Source organism: Peromyscus californicus, unplaced genomic scaffold (genome assembly GCF_007827085.1).
Source record: "Peromyscus californicus insignis strain IS unplaced genomic scaffold, ASM782708v3 Scaffold_5__1_contigs__length_169319896, whole genome shotgun sequence".
Taxonomy (NCBI): Eukaryota; Metazoa; Chordata; class Mammalia; order Rodentia; family Cricetidae; genus Peromyscus; species Peromyscus californicus.
In genome coordinates, this window is record NW_026294573.1 from 120,865,195 (window position 1) to 120,891,152 (window position 25,958).

General features: G+C 37.6%; 1 protein-coding gene across 2 annotated transcripts in view; it reads left to right on the forward strand.

The window, feature by feature from the left end:
* Nucleotides 1–807: 807 nt before the first annotated feature.
* The window catches only part of Ufl1 (UFM1 specific ligase 1), a 30,924-nt gene continuing 5,773 nt past the window's right edge, over nucleotides 808–25,958 (forward strand). Inside the window, exons 1-12 of one of the 2 annotated variants that reach the window (XM_052716346.1) lie at nucleotides 808–993; nucleotides 1,965–2,110; nucleotides 3,217–3,245; nucleotides 4,273–4,370; nucleotides 5,061–5,175; nucleotides 7,451–7,581; nucleotides 12,785–12,843; nucleotides 14,840–14,986; nucleotides 16,169–16,344; nucleotides 17,867–18,046; nucleotides 20,138–20,258; nucleotides 23,045–23,167. In XM_052716346.1, the coding sequence (XP_052572306.1) occupies nucleotides 917–993; nucleotides 1,965–2,110; nucleotides 3,217–3,245; nucleotides 4,273–4,370; nucleotides 5,061–5,175; nucleotides 7,451–7,581; nucleotides 12,785–12,843; nucleotides 14,840–14,986; nucleotides 16,169–16,344; nucleotides 17,867–18,046; nucleotides 20,138–20,258; nucleotides 23,045–23,167 (1,402 nt within the window). In that variant the 5' untranslated portion in view covers nucleotides 808–916. The other variant, XM_052716347.1, reaches the window with a different exon arrangement.

Genomic DNA, 25,958 nt, shown 5'->3' on the forward strand with positions numbered 1-25,958 from the left:
GGTAAGTCTAGATGTAATGGGAGCACCGAGCTTGCTGAGAGACATTGCTTCAGAAGATAAGATGGAGAGCATAGAGAAAGACAAGTGTAATGATGGAGTTCTCGAAATTTTAATCAAACTAGGTACTTAGAGGACATTTTTTATTTGTTGGATGTGTTATCTAGACCAATATATATTTACATTGGAACGAAGTAAAATATTCTTTACTAAGTAACAATACTAACTACTAAAATATTCTCTACCAGGTGATTCCCCCACTGATTAAGTGGGGAACGTGGTGAATACAAATGAGCAATGGCAGTTGTCTTGTCTAAGGATGACAATGCAGAGAGGCAGTGTTATTTTGTGCTCCACCATTTCATTCCCAGCTATGGTCATTCCTTTGTCTGAGTATATATTCCCCATAAGAAAAATAACAGCCTCTAGAATACATGAACTCAATTCCATGGCGTTTGCAATATCCAGATGGATTCATTTGGGGGAAACAAAATGTAGCAGTGATGTGGTAGTGAAGCCCACGTTTCTCCAGAAATGACTTCATTCTTGGCCCACGTAAAAGCCCGATTCATTGTTCAAAGTGGATTAGTCACGGTCTGTAATAGCCCGACAAAAGAAGTGTGTCTCGTCCCCTCAGCAAGGGCTGACGATCATTTGATGGTTGCTGAGCACAAACCGGCACCTTGCAAACTAAAGGATTACTGAGTCAGCTTTTAGCCGGGCTTTGAAGCGGTTTGCAGCCGCCTCCCGGAGGCCACGCCCATCCGAGGGCGCCGAGCGTGGCCGCCACGCCCCTGTTGTTCGCGATTTGCGTTGGCGCGGGTGTCTTGGCCCTCGGCGCGGCCCGTCCCCGGACGCCTGCTGCCGGCTGAGGGCTGACGTGTCTGCTGTTTCCCGGTGTGGTGCGAGCGAGGCGGTGATGGCGGACGCCTGGGAGGAGATCCGGCGGCTGGCGGCTGACTTCCAGCGGGCGCAGTTTGCGGAAGCCGCGCAGAGGTGCTGGCCCCCTCCGGTCTGGAGCCGGTGTAGGCCCGGGACGCTGGCCCCTTCCCGCACTGCCTGCCGGGTCTCGGCGGGACCCCGGAGCCCGGCTGCTGCAGCTGCCGGTAGAGGCGCTCGCAGCCCGGCCTAGAGCGAGCTCGCAAAGACCCCGGTGCAGTGCGCAGCAAGTAGCCTAGCCCTCCTCTAAATCCTTCCTTATCTGTTGCCACAGATCTAAGCCAGATCCACACGCCATCTGTCATTTTTAGGGACTCCCGGACACAGACTTTTCTGTACTCCACGAATCTTGGGAGGCGTGGCCAGAACACCCCGACTCCATGTCCAGGATTAATATGACATATATAATGCGAATAGACTTTTTTTTTTTCCTCGTAAACGAGGTCTTGTAGTATTTTATTACCCCTGGATCTACACATAGAGTCCTTTCATGCTGCTGGCTTGTACCATTGAGAGCTACAAACACATGTACAATCACACACCAAACAAGCAACCACAACAAAACCCAACCCATCAAAAACCCAAGAAAACAAAATCTAGGACACGGTAAACTGTGTGGTAACTAACAATAGTAACTGTGGTTTTGCTAAGTCAGATGTCCTGTCTGTACACCAACTGTACTAGTAAGGTCAACATGCTGTGATTTTTAAGAAAAGTTAGTTTCATCGGAATATTAAAGGCATAGCTGGTGTTTCTCTTTTTTTTAATTGTATGTCCACAATTTTGGTATTTGAAGACTGAAGGCAGGATTAGAAGAGAACACTTTTAGAATCATAATACAGTGATGTGTCTGGATTAAGTAAATCATTCAAACGGATGTAAACTTGCTGACTCAAGTTTTCTTTTTATATTACTTATGTCATTGTACTAATAAAGGACAGAATTTGTAAAGTAGAAGTTACTCAAATTTTTGCTTTCAAACACTTTTGTGGAACATATCAACCACATTCTTAAACTTCTGGTTTCAGGTTGTCAGAGCGGAACTGCATTGAGATTGTGAATAAATTGATCTCTCAGAAACAGCTAGAGGTAGTTCATACGCTTGATGGAAAGGAATATATCACTCCAGCCCAAATCAGTAAAGAAATGAGAGATGAGCTCCATGTCAGAGGTGGTAAGTAGTTCCTTAGTGTTATGTTTTGGCTTTTACTGGGAGTTTGGGGAAATACATTAAAACTGTATGTAAATAATCAGTTTTATGGAGGTTATAGGGTATTCTCCTCAATTGTTCCTTCTTCTCCCGCACTTTGTGTTTGTTGGGAATTAAACTTGGGCATGCGCTAGCAAATGCTACCACTGAGCTCTAACCCTTCTCAACTGGTAACTTCATAGGTTCATGCAGTCAGCCTTTCTAGGTTCACACAAACATGATCCTAAATATTGCCATGTAACAAATACCATGTTTTTGTTGTATTGAATCAAATGTACTATATATGGGGGGTTTTTCTTTTCATATTAATTTACTTTGTGAACCAGGGGTGGGTACCTAACTGCCAATGATCAGATGGTTAATTGTATATGAAGAATAGTGATTTCATTAGATTATAAGTTCTCAAATATTAAAGCTATATTACTATTTTCCTTAAAAAAACTTTGTAAATCTATATACTATGACCTGAGGCCCATCGTATTATATAAAATTCAATTACTAGCAGCAAACATAAAATATTGTTTTGCTTTGTATTTTCAAAGTTTGAACAATGACTTAAAATGATTGCGCACAGTTTGATTTGAACAAAACCCACTTTCCAATGGCTACTATTAGTGTGCAATGTTGGTGTTTTGTTTGTCTTCCTGCAATAGTGCTAATAAAACACAGACTATGATTTGGAATATTTAACCGATTCTGTCTTGCTGGTAGATAGACGCTTACCTTTTCAATTTCAAAGGATGGAGCATTCGTCTTAATTTAGTTGCAGATGTTTCTTTTGGTCATTTGTGATAAACTGAACTGTGTGGAGAGTTGAATGTCTCCCATGGGTTTGTCATCTTGTGTCGGTTGATGTTCATAATTGGGTCTGATGTGATAAAAACAGCTTTGCAAACAGTATTGCCTGTGGCTTTAACCGTGGTGATTGGTCACCTAGTAACTTGTATCTCAATGCATCAGTTATTGTGCCCTTTGTAGAAGAATTTGGACTGATCAACGCTGTGTCTGTTAGAATTGATGCTGTTTGGCTGTACTTCCATGTAATTTAAATGCCTGTCTTTTGTTCAAAGGTCGAGTAAACATTGTTGACTTACAACAGGTAAATTTATAAAAATTTTGCTTTTATTTCTTAAAAGTTTCTTAATTTCTGATACCATGGATTTGTTCAGTTCCTTTCTAAGTATTCACTAGTACTGGTGTTGTATATGGTATGATGTTTGTGAAGAAATAGTTGTGAAACCTTTGCTGATGCCTTAGTTAATTTACTAAGTTTTCGTTATTGTTTGAGAACATTCTTTACAGATAAACTCAACAGTTACTACTTTATAAAATTGTAAAGTTTGTGTAATTTTGGGTGAAACATTATTAGGAATTCATATTTATATATTTTAGTATATAGAGAGTAATAGATAGATAGTTTAAAAAACGAAAGAAAAGTATTTTTAAAACATTAAAAAGTGTATATGACCACCAAGGTGGTCTAGAAACTAGAAAATTTTATATGAAATGCTGTTTTATGAAAATAGAGTTCACTGCTTAGTACAAGTTTTCCAGGAAAAAAATGTAATTCTTCTGAACTCAAAAGTAAATAAATAAGCAATTTTTTCTTTGTCTCTCCTTCTTTTTTCTTTTTCTTTTTCTTTCTTTCTTTCCTTTCTTTTTTCTTTTTATTAGCAGTGTCTTATCTTATTCTGTGGCCCTGTCTTGCCTAGAACTCTCTCTGTAGACCACACTGACCTTGTACTTGTGGCTGTCCTTCTACATGTTAGGATATTATAGGTGTTTTCCACCATACTTAGCTATCAGTATTTTAAAGCAAGCCAAAATTCATGTAAGGATGAGTATAAAAACATAAATCTAAATGTATATTCTTAAATTTTTTTTTTTTTTTTTTTTTTTTTTTTTTTTTTTTTTTTTTTTGGTTTTTCGAGACAGGGTTTCTCTGTGTAGCTTTGCGCCTTTCCTGGAACTCGCTTTGGAGACCAGGCTGGCCTCGAACTCACAGAGATCCGCCTGGCTCTGCCTCCCGAGTGCTGGGATTAAAGGCGTGCGCCACCACCGCCTGGCTGTATATTCTTAAATTTAACAACTAGTACAAACTTCATATAATTTCTATCTAATTCTAGGTTATTAATGTGGACCTGACTCATATTGAAAATAGAATCAGTGACATTATTAAATCAGAGAAGCATGTCCAAATAGTATTGGGTCAACTGATAGATGAGTAAGTATAATATTTAGAAGCACTTTCTTTCCTTCTTTCAAATAATATATGTTTAGGCTGGTCATAGCTAGTAAGGCTTTTTGTTTAGAGCTCATATAATACAGTATAAAATCATTTCATGGCCAGGCGGTGGTGGTGCACGCCTTTAATCCCAGCACTCGGGAGGCAGAGCCAGGCGGATCTCTGTGAGTTCGAGGCCAGCCTGGGCTACAGAATGAGTTCCAGGACAGGCTCCAAAACTACACAGAGAAACCCTGTCTTGAAAAACCAAAAAAAAAAAATCATTTCATTATAAAAAATCGTTCCATTTTAAAAGTAAGTGCTAATTATGGGGAATACGTATTCGTAAATAATATAAATCCTGATCTTTTTTCCTATTCAGGCAATATAAAAACATAACTTTTATTATTTGTCATGAGTTAACTGAACACAAAGCAAATGTGTTCTAAAAAATGTGAAATGACTATAAAACCTATTGGTAAAAGAAAAAAATCTACCATTTGATTAAACATACATTTAATTATATCTATGAGCAAAAAACTAGCTTTAGAGTCTGAGCAGTGAATGTTGTTCATTCATATCCTGTTCATTACTTTGGGGACCTATCATACTCCAAGAAAAGCATAACAGGAAAGAATACAGAAGGAAACATTTTAAGTTTTTAAAAATTAAGTTTTTCTTCAATATTAGAAACTATCTGGATCGGTTATCAGAAGAGGTAAATGACAAATTGCAAGAAAGCGGTCAAGTAACCATCTCAGAACTGTGTAAGACCTATGACCTTCCTGGGGACTTTCTGACACAGGTACTTTTCCCCTAATAGTGTAAAGAATTGTAAAGCATCTCAGTGGGGGACGGGGTCAGGCCATTTTATATAAGGTACAAGTGATTACCTCTCACAGCCATGGACTTTGGTTGTGCATTCCATCTATGTCTCTAAAGAGATGTGTTGAAAATGATTACAAGTATCCCAAGTCCCAAGCCACAAGATGCCCAAGAGCACTTAGTGAATACTTTGTTGGACTGTCTTGGTGCCACAGAAGTGAATGTACCACGGGTGCATGGATTTGCCTCATGCTTATGATATCCACTGTACAGAAACTAACCAAATATACACCGCTTTTTTATAATCGCTAAATATTATAATGTAGACCGCTTTTCTATAATAACTAAATATTATAATGTAGGGGGGATGATTAGGGCTGCTGCTGAATATTTTGCAATGCAAACACCTTCAGCAGAGTGTTTCCTTATTAAAATGTCAGTAGTACCATTCTTTCCTTGCCATCAGTTCTCCTTCTCTAAACTGTGACCATGACAGGAAAACAAAGGATCTCACATATTCTCTAACTTTGGGTATTTGTGTTGATACCAAATTCAGATATCATGACTGTAGTGTAATAATGGTGTTACCTAAAACCTGAAGCCATGTGTTGGCTGTATTTTTAAAGTAGTTTGTTATAATCATAGATGTCCATGTGATACAGTGGAAATCATTCATAGGCTTTAGTGTTAAACAAACCTGGATTTGAATCCTATCGATGCCACTACTTAGTTACCTGACATTAAGATTATTTCATCTGTGTGGTGTTTCAAATATCATACCTTTGGAGAAGGAATAACTGTGTCCTTTTCATAAGCATCAATGAGATATCTAATGAAGTGTTAGCACAAGGACAGCACTCTATAAATAGTTTGTTTGCCATTTACTGAAACAAGGAAATAGCCAAATCTCATTTTAACTACCATCTTAGTTACTGTTCTCTTGCTTTTATTAGACATCATGACCAAAGCAACTCTTACAAAAGGAAGCATTTAATTGAGGGCTCACTTACAGTTTTAGAGGGTTAGTCCATAATCATTTAATCATTGTGGCAGGCAGGCAGGCAGGCAGGCAGGCAGGCAGACATGGCACCGAGTGCTTACTTCCTGATCCACAGGTAGGTAGTCCAAAGCCCACTCCCAATGACACACTCCTTCAACAAGGCCACACCTCCTAATCCTTCCCAAACAGTTCCTTTGACTGGGGACCAAACATTCAAATATATGAGCCTAGGGGGCAGGAGGTGCCTTCTCATTCAAACCTCCACAACTACCTTTCACCTTAAGAAAATCCAACTTTTGAAAGTTACCAAGCCATAATTACTTGAGGCCTGTTTGTAGCATATTAGTAGAATAAGCTTGTCTGGTGGTATTTAAACACAATATAGAAACAATAGATATTTTACAAAGCATTTAAGGGTCTAAGTCCTATTTTTACCTGAGAAACTATAAATCATAAAAAGTTAAACTTAAAAAATATAAGGTTCAGACCAAATGATTTCTTGTGCAACTATGCTCCTGGGTACTTAAGAGTTTTCAGCTCTATTTTCTGAATATCACAATCATGTTCCTAAAAGCTTGTTATGTTTTTCTTCATTATAAAACTATCAAACAAACCAACTTGAATACATCTGCTTTTGGGGGGATATGAAATATGTCCAGACCTATTTCACACTTTTTGCAGGTGTAGTATAGCTGAGGAGAAATTCTGTCTCAAGTTTGAAAACCAGTCAAGAGACCAGCAATCTGCCAGTTTAAATCTGGAAAGTCTTCTTACTATTGGGGAATATTGTTTTTCAGATCTTATGTTTCCCTTAGTTGGAAAATCTTGGAATAACATTTATTCCTGTTAGTATCCAAAGGTCCAAACAGAGCCTTCTGTGAGACTCATCTTGCTATATCTATGTTGAAAACCATTTATATCTAGAAAACTGGCTAATGAGTCATTTTTTATTTTCCATTAGAAATAAGTATTGTAAGCGAGGGCTATTATTAGAGTTAATCCTTTGTCAATTAACTAATGATAATCAATAATTACTATTATTATAGCTAATGCTTTAACAATTTGGTATGTTTCTGAACTCTGCTGTGAGACAATGAAGCTTTCTAGATACTAATCCATCATTTTAGTTCATGTATGATGTAATTTGTACAGTTGAAATTTCTGTCACAGCACATAGCATAAATTGAGTAGGATTGTACAAACATATTTTAATTTTGTTATTTCAAATTAATAAATGTTGACCTCTTATTCCCAGGCACTAACTCAGCGACTTGGTCGAATTATCAATGGCCATATTGACCTTGATAACAGAGGGGTGATTTTCACTGAGGCCTTTGTAGCTCGCCATAAAGCACGCATCCGTGGGCTCTTCAGTGCTATTACCCGGTAAGCATGTTTTGAAGTATGTATATATGTATATGTATATTCTTATACATTTCTTTGATATGATGTGCATTTTTAACTAGTAGTTGAATCTTTTTAAAGCAAAATCTTGTAAGCATCCCAGTTTATTAAACATGTAAAAATAGAGCTCTGAATGGGACTATAAAGCCTCCAGAACCCCCAAACTCAGCTGTCTCCACTCACATTGCCTTCCTTTCCCTGCTCCCACAACTTTTGTACTTTTACAAAAAACAGTGTACAATCTAATGCTAACATCACTATGTGAAGATCACCCTGAAATCATGGAAAGACCATGCAGTTATTAACATAGGAGGACTTGGGTCCATGGCTCCATTACATTGTAACCATGTGATGTGGGCAGATAAGTAGGTAACCTAGTTACTTGGAGTTTAGGTGGGACTGTTTTTGAAATCCTTTTTACTAAAAGTTCACAGTTGTAATGAATAGCAGTATTACTTTAGACAGGCACATTTCTAGCTAAGAGTCTGTAAGATGTTCAGATTTATTGAAATAGAGAATTCAGAAAGCCTATGTTCTTAGTTATCGCCTCACCTGTCACATAGTTTCTGTTGAATAGCTTTGTGTCCCCATCAGTCTTTGAGATGTCCATACAACTCTGTGGATGCCATATTCCACTCTAAGACCCTGTTCAGTCTTTTCTTTTAAGGGCGCTTAAGGCTGATGTCTGTATTCACTGTCCATTTTCTTACCCTCTGTCACTTCTCAAGCCATTTGTCTGGTATCACAAATCTGATATCTATTTTTTATCCATATTTTACTTGTCTTTGCATCAGCATTTAATGGCAGACATTTCTTTTAAATAGAGCAGATTAACAGTATGTATTTATTGAGTATCAAACACATGCATGGTACAGGAGTACAAGATTGAAAACTTTGGAGGGGAAGCTTATATTTAGTTGGAACAATTTTCTTCTTTCTCTTTTTATTCTTAAATAGTCTGGAATTTTTAAGTAAACTATTAGAGAGTTTTTCTATGACCAGTATAGAAGTTATTCAAATTTTACCACAAATATTTTAATCTGTATTTCCTACAAAAAGAGCATTGTCCTGTATAATATAATACAGAACTCATAGTCAAAAAATTAACATTGATACATACACCCACCTAAGATTTGGATTCATTTTGATATACTGATTGCTTCAGCACTGCCCTTTCTAGCCCCTTCAGGTTCAGTTCAGAATCAAGTATTTTGTTTAGTTGTTATAGGTCTTTGATCACCTTTAACCTGGAATACTTGTTTGGTCTTTCTCTGACTCTCCTGATCTTGATATTGAGAAGGTCACAGATCAGTTATTCTTTAAAATGTTAAGTTCTCAGGTCTGCTCTTTGTGCATGTTAGTGTCAGTATTTAGGCTGCCCATCCTTGGCAGGAATACGCAGAAGGGACTCATTATTCTTGTAATTAAATCTTAGCAGGTGATACACAATTAAGATTTTTCCAATTACTGATTAGTGTTATAATTACTTAACAGATATAGCTGATAAAATTCCTGAAAAGCTACTTGCATTCCTTTATAAAGAAAACAAATAGTCATGTGCAGGGATGAAATCTTAGTTCCATGTATCCCATTCTTCCTCAGACTTAGAGTTTGTTAGTTAGTTTATTTTTATTATTGGGTACTTAGTGTTCCCTAAATTTGTCATTTGCTCTTAATTTGTTATAAATTCCGTGTTCAAATCACCTTTGATTTTTGCTGGTAGTTGGCCCTCAGACTGGCTTTTGACCTTCTGGCATGACCTCATCATTCCTGCGTTGACTACTTTTTTACTGATAGAACCAAGTGTTTTGGGTTCAGTTCATATTTCCCTGACCCACTCAGCTTCTCTAGCCATTTCTCCAGGGCCGCCTGATTCCTCTGTTGGAGTAGACTGTGTAGAAACCTACATTTGCATACTTAGTTGCTTTACACGCTATTTGGGTCTCACTATTCCTTGGCCCTCTTTGTAAACAGGTTAAAGCAGTGCTTCTCAACCTGTGGGTCACAACCCCTTTTGGGGTCAACTACCCTTTCACAGGGGTCACCTAAGACCATCGGAAAACACATATATTTACATTATGATTCATAACAGTAGAAATTACAGTTGTGAAGTAGCAGTGAAAATAATTTTATAGTTGGGGGCCACCACAGCATGAGGAACTGTATTAAAGGGTCACAGCATTGGGAAGATTGAGAACCACTGAGTTAGAGGATGTACTGACACAGGTGTGTGTACTTTCTATGTTTCTATTTGTATATAGAGCAAAATCATGTGATCAAACTGAATCTCCAATTCAAGTCAAATACGAGGCTTCCTTTCATGCTTTTCTCTTTTTCTTTCTTTTGCTGTTTTCTATATTTGTAATTCTCTTCTTCATCCGTGGTAAATTTAGCATGCGTTGTCTTTAATGTGCTTACTTATTTCATCAATTCCCATATGTACTTATGTACCTGACCTGCTTTTGCTGCTGTAGTCCCCCTCTCCCCACGCCCATGGACTCTTTATCCTCCATGGCTTCTGACAACCTGTATGCGATCTCTCCAAATGCAAGGAAGTGGTGGCTTTTAGAGGAGCTGAGCAGGGAAGCTGATTGGTAGAGATAGGGAGAGGCAGATTTGTAACTTTTGGGGCCCTTTGAATTTATAGTTTAGTCAAAAACTAAAAATACTTTCCTATCCATGTGTGTGTCTTTTCTATGTTGCTGATGACTGTGGTGAGTATAAACTTTGTCACAGTCAGAAGTTTTTTCTCTCATAGTAATCCTGGGTTTCTGTGTGCAGATATTGTCAACCTAATTCTGCGCCTGACAAGATAGTGCTAAGACATGTGGCTTCCAGACAGTGGATTGAATTCACTGTATCTGTATACTAGTTTGAAACTAAGGAACCATTGCTTTTCTGGTCTGAAGGCCTGTCGTCCACAAGGTTATGTTGATAGCTGGTATAGGTAGCTGGAGGAACAGGAAGTAAATATTAACCGAGTGTGACATGTAGGTACACTAGACCACATTCTGTTCCAAACCGAAATAAAATTTCATCAATCACAAAACTTAGAAATTTAGTACATTTATTGAATGCCTACCCTGAGTAATACCTAAGTTCTAAGGTGGAGTCCTTTAAGGAAGCTCCTGTTTTTGTAAGTATGTTTCCTTGACGGGAACAGAAAACACACACAAAATAACATGAAGAAGATGTGATAATTACTGTAAGATAACAGAGATGACACAATTTACAGCGTACTGGGACCTAATTAATTTGGGAATTTGAGAAAATTTGGGATCAAACAATTTAATAAAACAAATTGATCCGTATGAAATTTTGTTAAATAATTTCATCAAAACTCTCCAGACACAGGAGCATTAAGTGTTTCATTCATTTTTAAATAATGTTTCTTTTTTTTACCAAGCTTTTTCAAGGATTTAAAGGAAAAAAAGTTATGGCATTCTAAATACTCAGTAAGGCATTAAAAGTTGGAATTAGTTGAAGGACTTTGAATATGCATAAAATTAAAATCTAGCTGGAGAACACAGTGATGGCTTCAAGTGAACAGAAACAAAATCTTACTTTCAAAACTCTAAGTAGTGAAAAGTAAATGCAGGACCGGGCAGATGGCTCAGTGGGTAAGGTGTGTGCTCTGAGTGTGTTTTCACGTGTTCTCAGCATGTTCTTTAAAGCCAAGCATAGAGGCACATCTGGACCCAAGTTCTTTAAAGTGGAGACAGGCAAATCCTGGGAGGTTGCTAACCAGCAACCCTAGCTAAATAGGAAGCTCCAAGTTGGGTGAAAAACCCTGTCTCAAAAAATAAAGGGGAGAGATAGTGAAAGATATCCAGAGTTGTCCCTCTGGCCTCCACAGGCTCACACATAGGTTCCCATACCTGAACACACATACATGCATCACACACAAAGAAACAAAAAAGTACACTCAGATATATGTTCAACTACCTAAAAGCATATGAAGGGCCGGGGGCATAAGTTAGTGATAGAGGAGAGTGCCACCTATACATGCACAAAGCCCTGGAATGATTTATAGCACCCCTTATCCCACTGCCACAGTCACATACAATGCCCATACAAAGACATGAATACATGACATTCATTAAATCTATTTATGATGCTTCAGACTATTTGTAATAGACACTGTAAATACCTGTCAACTGAACATATAAACAAACTGGGATATATCTGTATTATAGAGTGATGTTTATGACTGAACTACTTCATGCATGTTTCATTATTGATGAATCTAGTAATATAATACTATGCAGAAGAAAACAGGAACACAAAACCTCCTATTGATTCAACTATATTGAATGTCTAAAAGGTCAAATTTATAGATGCAGGAAAGAGACGACTCTTATCTGCAGAGTAGCAGCAGTTATTAACTGCAAATACTACTGAGTGGTAAAATCATCGTGAAACTGGATTGTTGTGATGGTTACACAAGTTTATAAATTTATTAAGATTAAGATCATTGAGTACACACTTGAAATTGAGTAGATGTTAATTATATATAAATCATACCCTATTAAAATAGTTTAGAAAATGTTACAGAAAATACAGATAAGTAAAAAGAGCATAATAACATTGATTTCTCTGAAACACTTTTGTCTAGAAATATTCCAGATGCATTTAAGTACACATATTATCTCATTCGAATATTCTCAAGTGAGTAGAGTGAAACCACAGTAAGGAAAATTATATTCACCAGCCCTCACATGTCTGTGAATTCTGCATCATTCATGGATGCAGCCATGTACTGAAAGTATTTGGGAAAATTGCATATGCACTAAACTGTTCAGATAACACATTGCATTAGAAAATTAGAACATCTACAAATCGTAAGTGTACAAGTTATAGGGAGGTCCCACAGCATTTGATAATGAGAAACGTGAGCATCCTTGGATTTTAGTAGGCTGCACAGTGGGGGCAACAGCAAGTCCAGCAGCACAGAAAGGAAAGTTACTGGAATCATAATAGAAATGGATCTGGGTTATGAACAGACTCATTCCTACTTCCTGGGTAGCACAGTCCTGATCAGGTATCTAAGAGTTGATATAACTTTGCCATCATTTTTTCTTTTAAATTAATTGGTGTTTTCTTTTAATAAACTCCTGTTTGGATTTTTTTTAATCATATACAATTCTATAGTGAGTTTCATTTTTTTCTTTTAATCCCTATAAAGGCCTACAGCAGTGAATTCTTTGATTTCAAAATATGGATTTCAGGAGCAGCTCCTTTACTGTGAGTTTTATTTCAATTTGTATTGTTTGGGTTGTGGGTATAACTCAGTAATACAGTGTTTTTTGAGAATACACGAGTACCTGGCTTTCATCTCCAATGATGAAAAAGAGAAAGTTTCACACAGTTCTCTTCAAGGGCATACATTTAATGATCCAAGGACTTCCCTCTGGGTTCTACCTTCCTCAAGCTCCATCAGCTCAGTAGTACCTCTTTAGGACCAAGAAGACATTCAGCATCAAGAGTATAGCACTGCTTTATAGACTGTTAATGAAACAAAGTAATTCATTTTCTCATTTTCTTTATTTTTTGAAATTATAATATAGCCATGTCATTTCTCCCTTCCCTTTCTGTGCTCTGAACTTCCCATATATCCCTCCTTGTTCTCTTCCAAATTCATGACTTCTTTTTTTATTGAGTGGTGGTGGTGTGTGTCTTATTGGATAACTAAATGGGGTGCTGTCCCTGGGGAAGACTTTCTCCTGCACTCAGCATTTCTGAGTTGCCTATAGCTGTATGTGTTAAGGTTGAGGCCTCCTGGCTTCTTTTTCCTTCCACATTACCATGTCTATTGTTGTGGGCAGCCATGTTGGTGAGACTTTGGCATTCCTAGGAGCCACAATTGCTCTGGCTCCTATAATCTTTCCACTGTCTCTTTCACAATGGTCCCTAAGCCTTAAGTGCAAGAGTTGTATTTTATATGCATCCGTTGTGACTGGGCTCCACAGCTCTACGTTTTGATTGGTTTTAGTTCTCTGTAATGATCTCAGTGTGTTACAGAAAGAGGTTTCTTCGGTAAGGAGTGAGGACTGCCCTGTGGGAATAAGGACAGTTATTTAGAATGTAGTTGGCAGTTATGCTGGCTTAGTAAAGTGGTGGTTGTTGGTTCTCCTCCAAGATCCATGACTTCACTAGCCTCAGTCATCATTACCATATGAGGCATGATTTCCCTCTTGTTGAGCATGCTGAAAGTCCAATTAGCTTCCAGATTGCTGTAGACTTATGAGGATAGTGGTGGTGATGATGAAATATGTATTGAGTGCTTATGATATGCCAGCTGATGGTAGGTAGCACTTTACTTGAATACAGCAGCCTTAGGAGATAGGTATTGTTATTGTCCCCATTTCACAGATAAGAAAATAAAGGCACTGAGGAAATGATTTTCCCAGTGTTTTATAGTTAGTAGATGGCAGAGGTAAGGTTTGTCCTTGACCACTGGAGCCACAGCATCCATCCTCTCAGCTGTGGCATTTTACTTCTGCATTAAGAGTGGTTGATACACTGCTTCAGGTTAAACAGAAATGTAGTAATAATGGAAAGTGATCACACTGCTGATTCTAATGTGTCCTGGTGTTTTGGTTCTTCTAAATACTAGAAAATTGAATGTATAATGCTAATGATTAAACACTATCTGTTTTTAAAATATTTGCTCACCTGCTTTACATCAAATTATGAAAGAAATAATGGGGTGATGATTTTTTTTATCAAGTTTTTAAATTAACATACAAAGTAATGGGATTGTTATGGCATTTTCATACATATGTGTCATATTTTCTTCATAGTTGTCTTTTGCCTCCATTTCTACTACGCTCTCTTACTGGTCCCCTCCATCCCCCAACTGGTCCCCTCCCATTTGCTTTAATGTCACATGTGTCCCATGACCCCTGCTTTTCAAGCTTTTCCCACTCTCTCATGATACTTCCTCCTCTTCCATGGCTTCCATTTCTGATTTCATGACCAGAATGTTGAGTTCTGTTCAAAATCTCACTCAGTGTCTGGTTTGAGTTACACTAGTTTCTAAATTTTCCCTGAATTACAGCCTGAGTAGTCTCATAAAACAAATATCAGGGATTTTGTTTAAAGTGTAATTTCATGCAAGGTGTTTAAATTTCAATGTACCTTTAAAAAGCATGAAGTTAGGAAGACTGACTGGAAAGTTCTTGGCCTTTAAAACTGTGGCCCTGCTCTGATCTGTGTGTACTATGTGTTGTGCTTTAAGCTGTGCTGGAGGAACTCGTTGGCACTGGACGTTTACGAGGCACTGTGGTTGGCGGGCGACAGGATAAAGCAGTGTTTGTCCCTGACATCTATTCCAGGACACAGAGTACATGGGTGGATTCCTTTTTCAGGCAGAACGGCTACCTAGGTAACTTTTTTTTTCTTTTCTTTGAAACTAAAACTTCTTCCTAACACTAAAATATTCTTAGAAAGTATTGCACTCCAGAGTCCACATGTGTTTTCCTGTGATTGATTAGATAGATAGTCATGGTGCCCTTTGACTGCAACAAAAGTTTCCACTTTCAATTCTGTGGGGCTTAGGAATTGAAATTAATTCCATTATTATTGAAATTTAAAAATGCCAAAAGATGATATTGGTAATTACTAACCTTCAATTTGTATATAAAAATTCAGGTGTTATAAAAATTTAAGTTTTTAAACCCCAAAAGCAATTATCGTGTGTTTAATGTAGTATGCTTATTGTTTCAAGTTATTTCATTTTAGAAACGTTCATTGACTGTTAGCTTTGCAACACTTACATTTATCAGTTTTCTACAACACAGAAACATTTATATTATTCTAAAGTGTACTTCTGAGGTTCTGCCATCATTTCTGTAAAGTAGCTTGACTGATTTAAAGCAGTAGCCACTTCATTTCCTGAGTGCAGCCCTGATCAAGCTGCAGACTGGAGCATATTCTCCTAAGAGTGTGAAGAACGGTTTGAACATACACTCCAGTACAGGGCTTTGCTTATGCTCACTTGATCTCTGACAATGTGCATTCAACTTCTTCAACCACAGACTTAGGTTAGAGCTTTATTACTAGTTTTCTTAACAACTATAATGCCTCCAGTACCAGTAACGTCTGTAAATCTGAGTCTGTTATGTTAAATGATCTACTTTGGAGAATGGCTCTGTCCTGTTGTACAGTGACACATTTTTAAAAATAAAATTCATTCCTTTATCTAAAATAAGCAAAATAGATTGCAGTTTTGAGTATTAATTTGCACTGCTGCCATTACTCTACTGCCATTTTTCATTGTATTGCTCTGTAGTCCTGCTTTCCTTCAACCCTTCAGCTGGGGAAGAGGTCATACAGCTGTGTTCAGGGAGCACTTGAAGCAGGTTTCCTACAGAGACCTTTAGTAATAGACATCGAGGAAAAGAACCATTTAACAAGCTACACTGCGTTTATTGTATTCCTCAGAAAATACTGGAATACATTACATTCACAATCAAAGAATGGGTTTGTGTAGACCTTAACTTTTTATAAGACTTCTGGAAGGTGTGAGTGATTGACAGTTCTGCTCAACTTTCTTCTGTATTTCTAGAATTTGATGCTTTATCCAGACTTGGAATCCCAGATGCTGTTAACTATATAAAGAAAAGATATAAGAATACACAACTCTTGTTTTTGAAGGCAGCTTGTGTTGGTCAAGGACTCGTGGACCAGGTGGAAGCATCAGTAGAGGAAGCCATCAGCTCGGGGACATGGGTTGATATTTCTGTATGTTTCACCTTTTTCTCTTAATTTTTGTTTAAACCAGTGATGGGTGATATTTTACCAAAATATGCCCAGTTTAGAATTAGGCTATATAAAGCTAATATTGCTTTTAGAAGTAAATTCTAGCAGTCATTGTTAAAACAGAAATAAAATTTTAAGTATTTTAGGCTTAAAGTAATGTTATAAGTGTACATGATCAAATCCAGAATTTTATAAATCTCAAAAACAAAGAAAATAATATAGTAATCATTTCAGTCCTGAGAGTGAAATTGATGAGGTTTTGCACAGCTCTCTAAGTTTTCTTTCCCGTTGTTATGAAAAATACCCTGATGAAACTAACTTCAGGGTGAACAGGCTTGTTTTAGCTCACAGCTCCAAGTTGCCCATCTATCATGGAAGTCAAGGGAGCAGGAATGTGAAGCAGCTAGTCATAGTACATCCACAGTCAAGAACGGAGAACAAACTCACGCATGCATGCTTGCTAGTGCTAGATTTCCTTTCTTCCTTTATCCAGTCCAGGGCCCAAACCCAGGGAATGGTGCCACTAACTTTTAGGCTGAGTCTTCCATTACAAATTAACACAATCAAGGCAGTCCTTACAGACATTCCCGCAAGCCAACCTTATCTAGATTGTCCCTCACTGAGACTCTTCCCAGGTGATTCTAGATTGTGTCAATTAGCAGTTGAAAGTAGCCATTATAATGTCATACCCAAGCTTGTCCAACCACCCTGACCTCAGACATCCTGGTGCATTTGCTTATCCCTTCTCCAGCACCTCCTAACGTATTAGCATAAACTGCTTTATTACCTATAGTGCTTTACTTCATTGTTCAAGGTTCACCTGCCTTTCATTATGCCACAGAGACATTTCACTATGGATAATGGCTGGAGGCCAGTCTGTTACTTCTAATCAGAACATAGATGTTTTTATAAGGTAGAAAGACTCCTGCTGTGGTTGCCAAATTTCTTAAGGCATCCTTATTCTTACAGCAGGTCTCAGGTAGTTTCTGTGTGGTAGGCACTGTTCTATATGCTAGAAATATGATGGACAAACACGTATCTTCTCTTAAGATAGGCGGTTCATAGGAAGAGATGTGTGAAATACTAATTAAAAATAGTAATTCAGATGATAGAGCTGAAAAGAAACTTTGTACGGGTAAATTTTTCAGGAATTGAATTACTGGTGAATTATTTCTAGGTTATAAGAGAGAAGCATAGAGAGTTCTGTAGGTTTGGGTAGTGCTTTGCCCAACTTGAGATTCCTATATCAAGGCATGCAAGTGGGGAAATTGGGTTATAAAAATGTTACATGACTCTAGAGCTCCAAGTGCTGATGAGCCTCGAAAAACAGTTTGGAAAGTTGGGATCATAACTGCTTCTGAAAGCCACTGGCTTAAATGAGGTTCCTTGAGGGTAGTCACATTTATAAATATATCTACACACATATAGGTATGTTATACATGTGAAGCAGATAGCCTGTGTTTTCCTGTATTTCCTCTCATTTTCATTTTGCTTATAATTCTAGCCTCTGCTACCCAGTTCTTTGTCAGTTGAAGATGCTGCCATGCTGCTTCAGCAGGTGATGAGACCATTCAGCAAGCAAGTTTCAGCTGTAGTTTTTAATGACACAGTTGTGGTCAGTGAAAAATTTATAAATGACTGTACAGAACTGTTCAGTGAACGGATGCACCAAAAAGCAGAAAAGGTATCCAGAGTTCCTTCCACCTGCTAATCTTCACAGTGTTTTCTTTCCAGTTAGGATCATCTGATAGCTTTTGGGAAATGCTATATGCAGTTTGACCACAAAGGAGTATCATCTTGCACAGCTTTTTTTTTTATGTCCTCTAGGATTTATTATTCCTTTTCTTCATCTTCATTAGAGCCTGTTAAAAGTTAGAGAACTGATTTTACAACTAAAATCTTACCAATAAAATTACATAGTTTTCAATTTAAGTCACCAAAGGATTTGATCCACTGTTGAAACTTAAAACACTTGAAAGTGTCGCCTGTATGTAAGTCAGACTTACTTTGTGATCAGAGAGGCATCAAAGAAAGAAAATCAGTGAACATATTTTTAGTGCAAAGCATGAGTAGCACCACAAGTAATCACTAAATCTGGCAAAACTTCATTGATTTTACCTGGTTAGAAGAAACAGGATAACTCATTGAGAAAAGAAATTTTATTACTGTCAAAGTTAATTAGTTTTCAAGCATGATGGTACATTTCTGTAATTCCAGCACTCAGGAGCTAAAGGCAAGGAATACTAGTTTTAGTCTAGTTAGGCTCAAGGTCAGCCCCAACCTGTATAGTAAGAGCCTATCTTAAACAATCAAAAACTGATGAATTTTTAAAAAATATTTGTTTATTTGTATTTATCCACGTATGTCTGTGTATATGTATGTGTAACTGTATTTGGGTGCTCTCAGAAGTCAGCAAAGGCTATTGAATCCCCTCAGTTTAAGTTACAGGCAACTGTGAGCCACCATGATGGGCTGGAACCAAACCTGGATCCTCTGCAGGAGTAACTAGTGCTCGTCACCACTGAGCCTTCTCTCCAGCTCCTGAACGTTTTCTTTTTTAAGTTTTTGGTATTTGACTGCTGTCTCAAAGGGTTTTGAAGCAGAGTTCTTGCCAGGCCTGTCTTCATAGCTGTCCAGTTCATGCTTGTAGTTAAAACCACCATGTCTGCTCAAAGCCTATTCTCAGATAAAGCAGGCCCTATGTCTTAATATACTGTTGCTGAATTCATGCAGACCCATTCAATATGTAAATCATTTGTGTTTAACTATATTCTTTTAAACCTTAGTAGTGTGACTATGAGATGCTTTTCTGCAATTGTCCTGTTTAGCAGGCAAGAATAAAAATATTGATGTGACATCAGTAAACTTTAGGTTTAAATGTGTTTATTCTGTACTGGGGACAAGTAGACCTTCATATTGCTTATCTTCAAATAAAAAAAAATGATACTCTGGTAAGAATGTATGTCAATACAGGGCTGGAAGGGTGTGTGTGTGTGTGTGTGTGTGTGTGTGTGTGTGTGTGTGTGTGTGTGTGTGTGTGTAGATATCACTTATTAAAAAATGTCCATCACCTTTCTTTGAACACTGTTTAACTGGAAAAAAAAAAGAATGGATTTAGAGAAAGGTAATCTTATTACTGGATTCCTCATTATCCTAAGCATTTTTTCTAGGAAACCAAAAAGAAAATGATAATATTTTTACTGTAGAAGTGTTCTTTTGTCGCTAGAGATTAAAGAACTATCTCATAAAAAAAGAACTGATTTCTGAAGCTGGAAATAGTTCTAGTTTGTTGTTAATTGTTATCATAAAATTTAAGTAGTAGAGCTCTTCGGTAACTAATTCATAGGACAAATAGATTTATTTGAGTTGGCTGCAACTCATAGTCATTGGAGTTATAGTAGTGTCCATAGCTTTCTTGTAATTTCAAGTATACTGGTGGCACAGTGCTCAAGAGTCTCCAGAAAAGAAAGGGACAAGGGGATTCTCTTAAGCTTGGTAAAGCCAGTCAGAGCTGGGGAAGAGTGCATCTCTCCCTCTGCGGTAGATGCTCTGTGGTTACCTTGCTGCTTTCATTAGCCAGGGAGAGAAGAAGAGCAGATGAGACTGAGACACAGAGACAGACAGGCTCAGAGCAGCACTTAAGAGCTCTATCATCTTCAGCAATGAAACCTAACAGTGATCATTAGGATGTACGAGTTGATAAGCCACTTCTCTGCTATTTGAAATGTTATATATATATATTTTTTGCCTACTAAAAGAGCATGTTTTATTGTAGGAAATGAAAAATAATCCTGTGCATTTAATCACTGAAGAGGATCTGAAGCAAGTTTCCATTTTAGAAAGCGTTAATACAAATAAAAAGGATAAAAAAGATGAGCGCAGGAAGAAAGCAACAGGTAACAAATCCGGAATAAGTGAGACTCACCCATAGTGTTTGGAAGCACGTGTTACTAGTACAGAGGGGTTTGTTTCACTTGCACATCTCCATCCTTGCATATCAGATAGCCGCCTTCTGAGAAGAACCAATGTGAAGTAAAGAGCAGGGGGAGCTGTCTCAGTCCCTGCCTAAAGTACCACAGCCATGGTGTACTAACAGACAGCATGGTGCTGGAACAGGGACAGACACACAGAACTGTGAGTGAGTGAGTGGAACAGGAGTCAGCTGAAGTAGCTTCAGCTCTGGGGTCCCCATAAAGGGGCTGAAAACATACATTGGAAAAATGATGCCTCTAGCAAGTGCTGCTGGGAAAGTTGAGTTTGTATTTTTTTGTACTTTGTGCAGGCCATTTGAAAGACTATTTATTTAATGATTCATTTTTTATTTTAACTGCTGCTAATCTGAATCAAATCCTGCTACTAAATTAAAATTTAAGTTTTTTTTTAAAAAATTGTATATGTATATGTTTTACCTGCATGTGTGTCTGTGCACCACATGTATACCTGGGGCCAGAGGAGGCCAGAAGAGGGCATCAGGATGGAACTGGAGTTACAGACAGTTGTGAAGCTCCCATGTGTATGCTGGGAAGGGAGCATGAATTCTCTGTAAGAGCAGAGAATGCTCCTAACCACTGAGCCATCTCTTCAGCCTCTAGTAAATTCAATTTTAATCATGAAAATTGAAACAACACAGTGTATTCTGATTTTGTGTGTACTCATGAAAAGATAACAAAGCCTTTTTCATGTTCTCATATTTGCCAAGTTCGTATCCACTGCAAGGCCTCGGCACTAACTATGCTCTTAACTTCATTGCTTCTTCCAAACTTCAAGCAGCTGGACTCGTCTTTCACTTAGAGTTCAACTCCAAATGTTACTTCCTTTTGCCTTTCTAATCCCTCATAATAGTGACCGTACTTGTGGCCTCCACAGCTGACTTGGTCACTGTAGTGTGTTATATTGTTTCGAAACCACACCCATGGTTGTATCCCTAGTACCTAAAACATGATTTGGCATAATTTCAGCTTTCCTGAGTGAGCGAATCTCCTGTTAAACACTATGTTTGACCTTTATACTCAGGTGCAGTTGTTCTAGGGAGAACTTCCACCTAGTAACTTACTGTTGACAAGCACATGTATTTTCCCTGCTTTTACTTGTAGCAACAAATCAGTGCTATGTCAGTGCTAAAAACTTTGATATTCAACTTCTTTTATTAATAAACACAAAGGTGTCTACCATGTATGCTTAAAACATAATTTTTGCTATGAAAATCCATTCCTATTTCATTAGCTGAAATTTTCCCTCTTGTAAAACCTTTTTCTGTGAGACTCTGGAGATCTTTCTGATATTCTCTCCATCTTTCCAGAAAAGCCACAGAGAGTTACTCCAGTGACTCCTAATACTCAGATACACTTATATTATCCTTTTATTTAAGTGATATTTAAAAATACACATGTTGATTGGCGAGTTAAATCAGTATAGTTGATCTATTTCTCTCAAAGTACTTTGTTCTCAGTGACTGAAGTTGTGTGGCAGTAATTAATTATGGTGCACCAAATCATGTCCAACTCACATGTCCTCCCATAAGAAACTCAATACCAAATATTAAAGATAAATTTCACCTTAGGCATGTGGTTTTATTTTTCTTATCATTGTAAAGTTGAGGAAAATAAATTAATGAAATCTAAGGGAATTCTGCTTAGATGTTAGAAAAGTATGTTTAGTTTATAGAAATCACTTTATTTTATTCAATAAGTAATCTTTATGTTGAAAACTAACACATAACCCACTGTAAGATGAGTATTCTGTTTTGGAGATGAGATCCTAAATGTAGACATCTAATGGCAGATAACAACCTCAGCAATGTGTCTTTACTCTCATGCACAGGACATAGGCTTCTCTCATGATTTGTGTTTATTAAGTCTTTAGTAAGTAAATTAATTGATTGAAAATTACCAATTGATAATTGATTAGTTAATAAACTAATTGATAATGCCATTTTTTGTTACTGATTTAATACACACAGACATTTATCTAGTATCTGTTATTTTTCAACCACTACATCTTAAGAATTCTTAATCTAGGTGAGTGGTGGGTGAGTCAGACTCCTCCAAACATGGATAATCATCAGTCTGTTAGCCAAGAAGGCAAAACCAATGGGATATGTCATAAGAGGGTAAAATAATGCTGTGATAACAGAGATAATAAATGGAAGGATGTTTCTTTGAGGGGACAAGAAAAGGTGAAGGGTGACTGGAAAGAGAGCACTGGATGCTCTTCCAGAGCTGCAGCCCCCCATGGCGGCTAACAGCCACCTGTAACTCCAGTTCCAAAGGATCTCACGCCCTCTCAGGCCACCATGAACACTGCGTGCATTGGTACACAAACATATGTAGACAAAGCATTCATACTCATAAAGCATTTTTTTAAAAAAGAGGAGAAAGAAAAGGTGAAGGGATGGATTTGACTAAAAAGATACCAGCAAGCTACATAAAAGAGTCAGGATTGAGTAATTACAGTTGAAACAATCTTGAGTTTGCTTAAGTTCAAGAGGTTTTTACTTTTAGTGATAGAACTTAGTATTGTTATTATCCTTATCAACTTAATATGGAAACTGACCATAAAAAGAATTTAAATTTTTCTTTAGTTTGCTTTTCATTTTTCTATCATAATGTTTAATACGGCAGTATAGTATCATCGTTTTCTGAAACTTGTTAATTAAGTAATACTAACTAAGATATTTCCACAGAGGGCACTGGAAGTGTGAGAGGAGGAGGAGGGGGCAATGCCCGAGAATACAAAATTAAAAAGGTCAAGAAGAAAGGAAGAAAAGACGATGATAGTGACGAGGAGTCGCAGTCATCTCACGCTGGTGTGTACTAACTTAGTTCACTGTTGATTTGTTCGTACGTGGTAACATTTTTCTTAAGATACGTACAATTGGGTATGTGTGTTTGTATAGAGAGCATTTGCTTTGCATTTCAGAGACTACACACTTCACAGTTTAGTAATATAAAGAATAAACTCGTCTCTTCGTTTTCATGCTGGAAACCACTAAACGGAAGGGGCCTGTTACGGTCTTTGACAGTCAAGTCACTCATTTTAAGGTTTGTCAATACATGGTCGATCTTCATGCAAAAAGAGCACGGCTTGTAGTTAACTGTATGGCCACCCTTCTCCCCCTGGTAAACCAGGTGACAGTTTACAGATAAAAAGAATTGAAAAGTAGTAACACTGGAAATAAAATTACTGTCAAGCCATGTGTGGGGGCACACAGTTATAATCCTAGCACTTAAGAGGTAGAGGCGGAGCCGGGCGTGGTGGTGCACGCCTTTAATCCCAGCACTCAGAAGGCAGTGGCAGGGGATTTCTGTGAGTTCGAGGCCAGCCTGGTCTACAAAGTGATTTCTAGGACAGCCAGGGTTCTCTGTTACATAGAGAGACCCTGTTTTGAAAACACACACACACACACACAAAAAAGAGGTAGAAGTAGAGGCAGAAGAACTAGGAGTTTAGGACCAACCTTGAGTTTTTGTCATTCTAGGCTCCATGAGACGCTGTCCCTAAACTAAATCAAAATGGAATCAAGCTTAATGCTGGGGTGGTGTCTCGAAATGCTGACTAAAGGCTCACTTATTCATATAACTGTAACAAAAAGGATGAAAAAATTTTAGAAGATGTAGACTAGGCAAAGAAAGAAAAAGAAAACAGAAGTCTCTGGGACTCCCAGAGCCAGCAGAGCGTTGATCCACATGAAACAAGAAGGAATAGAGTTCAGCAAAACTCAGTAGCTATGGCTGGTTCAGACTTCTCGAGTCTGACCCCGGGTCGTTTGGTTTAGACATAAAAAGCACAGTACAATTTGGAAAAAGGTTTACTGATATGACACAATCCCCTGTGCATTTCATTGAAACTTCTCAAAGTACATGTTACTTTTTCCATGAAGGTGGGTTCTAGAGATAAGTTACATGTGTTACCTTAAAGGCCTGTGAGATAGTACAGAGTCATCTGGGCTATTAGCCACCTCCAGTCCTGCTTGTGGGAACTTGGTATAACCTGGCCCTACAGAACAAGGACCACCTAGGCTATTAGCCACCTGTATTCCCCACCTTCCAGGCAGAAAACAAGTTCTATATCTTTTCTTTTGAAAAGACAACCCTGCATGTTTAACGTCCCTGGTTTCCCTAGTGGTATCTGTGACCACAAAGACCTTTGTGCACCCAATACCTCTTCACCTTGAAAGAACTCTTGGAAGTAGTTGAAGACATTGAAAGGTGAAGAATAGATGTTGGAAGCTGATGCAGAGAAAATACATGCTTGTTTGAAATTTTTCCACACATGGCTGCCTTGTTACTTACATCTGAGAGGGGATGAATTAACTGCTCTTGCATCTTTTGTTGCCTAGATTTCATAATGTTTGCCAAGGTTGACTCTGCAAGAGACATCATATTTTGCTCTTCTACTACAATTATATTTTTTCCATTTTAGAGATAGGATCATGAAGCATAATTCTGCCTCCTCTTTATCCTCAGCAACAATTAAAAAAACCCCAAAACCTCAAATGAAGATAACATGCTGCTGTTTGCAGCCTCACAGTTGCCTAGGCTTTCCTTTAAATAATCTAAGAAAGATTGGACTACCTACTGTTGTTAATGTGCACAAAATAGTGTTTATTAAAGGAAGATGTCCAATAAAAGCTGTTTTTCTGTCTGCCCTGATTCTAAACAGCATTGATACGGTGCTGTGTGTGTTATTCCTTTTCACTTTGTACAATTGTTTATGAATTCCAAAGATACAGTGGGAGCAAGAATAAAGAGGAATTTTTAAAAAGTTATTCTCTAATACCTGTAATCGTAGAGAAATGAGGCATGTGACATTCTTTCGTGTATAGATTATTGAGGCACTATAACAGTGTAAAACCATTCTACCTTAAAAGTAATTTCAGTGCTTTGAAAAGGGGTTATGTTGTAATCTCTGAAATGGAGGGTGAAATTAGGTTCTCAACTAAAATACAGAATTAAGTCAGTATGAAAGATTACTGGAAGAAATGTAATTTAACAACCTACAAAAGGCTTATGGAAAGCAAACAGGAAAAAAACTGTTTACTGTGAACACCAGGATTGCAAAGCAGATCCTAGAAGGTAGTAGAACTTGGGTATTTACTTTGAAGCTATGATTTCAACTGTTTAGATCCTCATTAAGACTGAAAATTGATTTTTCAGCCATTTTATTTTATTGCTAAGGTTTCCCTTGTAGAATCAATAATCCAACTTAGCTGGAAATAATTACTTGTAGAAGGGTATAGCTTTATCATTTATAATGAAAATATTGTTCACGTTCTTTGCTACCAATACTCTTTCAAGTAAGTGGTTAGGCATGACATTTCCACAGTTAACAACATTTCTATTGCACTGGCTGCACACTAATTTTGTTAGTCATTAATATAGAATTGTCTTTGGGAAAGCAAAAACAAATGATAAGGGTTTTTCTGTTTTCTTCCTTTGTATCTTTCCAAAAGGGTAAATTTTAACTTAGTCCTGTCGCTTTCTGAAGCTCTCATGTCAAATCCAGGGCTGACTAGACTTCAGTAAGCACTCAGTTTTGTGAAGAAGGAAATTCTGCTCACTATCTGTTGTTGAAAGAAGAGAAATCACTCTTTTTCT